The 2231-nt window shown below is 58.7% G+C and overlaps 1 protein-coding gene across 1 annotated transcript; it reads right to left on the reverse strand.

Moving 5' to 3' along the window:
• Positions 1–239: 239 nt before the first annotated feature.
• Positions 240–1679, reverse strand: LOC127767702 (protein SOB FIVE-LIKE 5-like). The gene is made up of 4 exons (XM_052293126.1): positions 1140–1679; positions 941–1051; positions 737–820; positions 240–650 (listed from the first exon to the last, which is right to left on the reverse strand). Exons 1-4 carry the CDS (start codon positions 1542–1544, stop codon positions 615–617), a joined length of 636 nt encoding a protein of 211 aa, XP_052149086.1. The 5' UTR covers positions 1545–1679; the 3' UTR covers positions 240–614.
• Between the last annotated feature and the right edge of the window lie 552 nt (positions 1680–2231).

The raw sequence follows: 2231 nt of genomic DNA on the forward strand, positions 1-2231 counted from the left end.
TTTGTGTAGGATGATGATACTCTATCGCCAGTTAGTTGGTAGGCATTAACTACGAGAGCTGTTCCTTTTCTTTTCTTCTGCTGAATCTTCTGCTGCAAATATCTAGAAGCGAGGCAGTGGATGGTTCTATCGGCTCACGACCGTGGTCTTGTTGGGTCGTAGGATAGAGCGGTTGACGTCAACGTTTGCAAACACGCAGAGAAGACAGGGTATCACAATGACAAAAACAGCAAACGCGGTGCAAAAAGGATTGGATTTCACGTTGCCTTGTTTTGCCTCAGGTGGTTGTTTCCCACTGCATTGACAGCTAAAAAGTGGAATACTAACTGCAGCTGGGGGAGTAACAGGGACGGTCATAGTGAAACAGAGCGAGGAGAGAGTGACAGATAGAACAGAAGAGGGAGAGGGAGACAGACAGATGGTGGATCAATGTGTAGTAATCGTCTCTTGGGGATCTGAAGATTTGCAAACACATTCTACCCAGCTGCCTGCCCATATCGGCCTCTTTCTCCCAATAACAGAACGGAACAGAGAAGAGCAGAGCAGTGCGTGCACACTGCACAGGCCGGGAGCACCACCCTACGAGGCCATCAACAGCAACAGCTCCTCTCGAGTCACCGCCTCTTCTTCTCAACCCCACCTCTGCGCGCCTGCAGAAACGCCACACGTTTATTGGTAAGACTACAAGGCTGCCATTTCTCTCTTCGATCAAGTATGGAGACTAGAGAATGCTCACCTGTCTTGCGGGAATCGCCTTGACATGTGTAGTGGAGTACTGCATTTGCAGGTAGCCGCTCAGGGGAATCCCGTTTAAGGGACTCTGTAACGAGATTTGAAAAACAAATACAGAAGCGATTAGCTGCCATAATCACACGGACGAACAACGTGGGAGCGTTTGCCAAATGCAGGTTCATATTGGCACGCGCGAACAGCAACTCACCTCGAAGCCCGTCGTGGCGGAGAAGGCGCAGGAGAAGTCGGCCGCATTGCCCATCTCCATCACCGGAGAGGCCACGCCGCCATAGCCATAGCCATTGCCCTCAGCGGAGGCCTGCAGATGGTAAACGCTCATCAGCAACCAAGAAAAGGGAGAGAAAAAACCAGTGAGCTGATGTGTGCCGCACAAAACGTCACGTTACATTGGTGTACTTGAAGAACGCCGGCGAGCTTGCCGTGTCCTCGAGAAGAGACGCGCCGGCGGCCGTCTTGCTCTGCCGCCTGGCGGTGGGCTCCATGCGCCTGCCTCTCCTCCGGGCCGCATTGGCATGCGCGGCGGCGGCGGCGGCGCCGTCGTCGTTGCCGGTGGAGCACTGCTGGCGTGGGCCGGAGGAGGCGTCGGAGATCATGGACAGGTCGTCCTCCTCCGCGTCCTCGGAGTAGTCGCAGTGGTAGTACGGCTGCTGCGCCTTTCCGTGGAACCGCGCGGTCCTGCAGGAGTAGGACGAGTGATCGTCCAGGTAGGTGGTCCAGCCGGACTGGCAGCCGCTGCTGCAACCCGAGCTCGCCGCCGCCATCGCATCCCCCTCCTCCATTCCCACCAACATCACGCGGCCGGTCTCTCCACCCCTCCTCTCAGCAGCAACACACCCTCTGTGTGCTCTACCCACCACTACCGCCGACGAATTGGTGACGACCAAGCAGAGGTGGACTGGTGTTAGGAACGAGAAGAGACGATTACCAGCAGTGCAGTACTGCCCAGCTAAGTAGTCGGAGGCCGAGGAGGTGGATGCGGAGACGGGAGGAGAGGACCCCACGGGTGGCGGGGCCGTGGACGGGATCGAGGACACGGATACTATCACTGACAGGTGGGGAGATGCTTCGCGGGGCCCGGGGATCAGGGAGGGGAGAGGACGAGCGTCGAGCGGTGAGAAATCACGTGTGCTACAGCGAGGCAAGGGAGGTGGTGTACCTCTGTAGTCCTGTACCTGTACGTGGCCGGACCCCGTTAGCTGTTACGTGGTCTCTGACGCGATCCCGTTGTGTTCGGGGAGCAGCAAACCAAACACGCGCGAGCCCCTTCCGTGCCGGCCGGGCCTCGCCGCCTCGTCTGTCTCCTCCTCCTCCGGTTTCTCTCGCTCCAGGCCCGGCACGTACGGTACGGCACATGCAGGCGAAGCAGCAGCTGCCAGCCAAGGCAGCGAGGTCGGTGTCCGGACTCCGGAGGCGAGGCCGTCTCGGGCCGCGGGGGCAAGCGGCGCGCGGGGGTTGGTGCGCGCGGGGATTGTCCTGCG

This window comes from Oryza glaberrima, chromosome 3 (assembly GCF_000147395.1).
Source record: "Oryza glaberrima chromosome 3, OglaRS2, whole genome shotgun sequence".
In the NCBI taxonomy this organism is placed as follows: domain Eukaryota; kingdom Viridiplantae; phylum Streptophyta; class Magnoliopsida; order Poales; family Poaceae; genus Oryza; species Oryza glaberrima.

Bases quoted from the DNA above. Each gene is read 5' to 3' on its own strand.
- LOC127767702 (XM_052293126.1), bottom strand. From the start codon at position 1,544: ATGTTGGTGGGAATGGAGGAGGGGGATGCGATGGCGGCGGCGAGCTCG. The intron at 1,052-1,139 runs GTAACGTGACGT...TACCATCTGCAG, and splicing joins CGTTCTTCAAGTACACCAAT to GCCTCCGCTGAGGGCAATGG. The intron at 651-736 runs GTGAGCATTCTC...GCGTTTCTGCAG, and splicing joins AGGCGATTCCCGCAAGACAG to GCGCGCAGAGGTGGGGTTGA.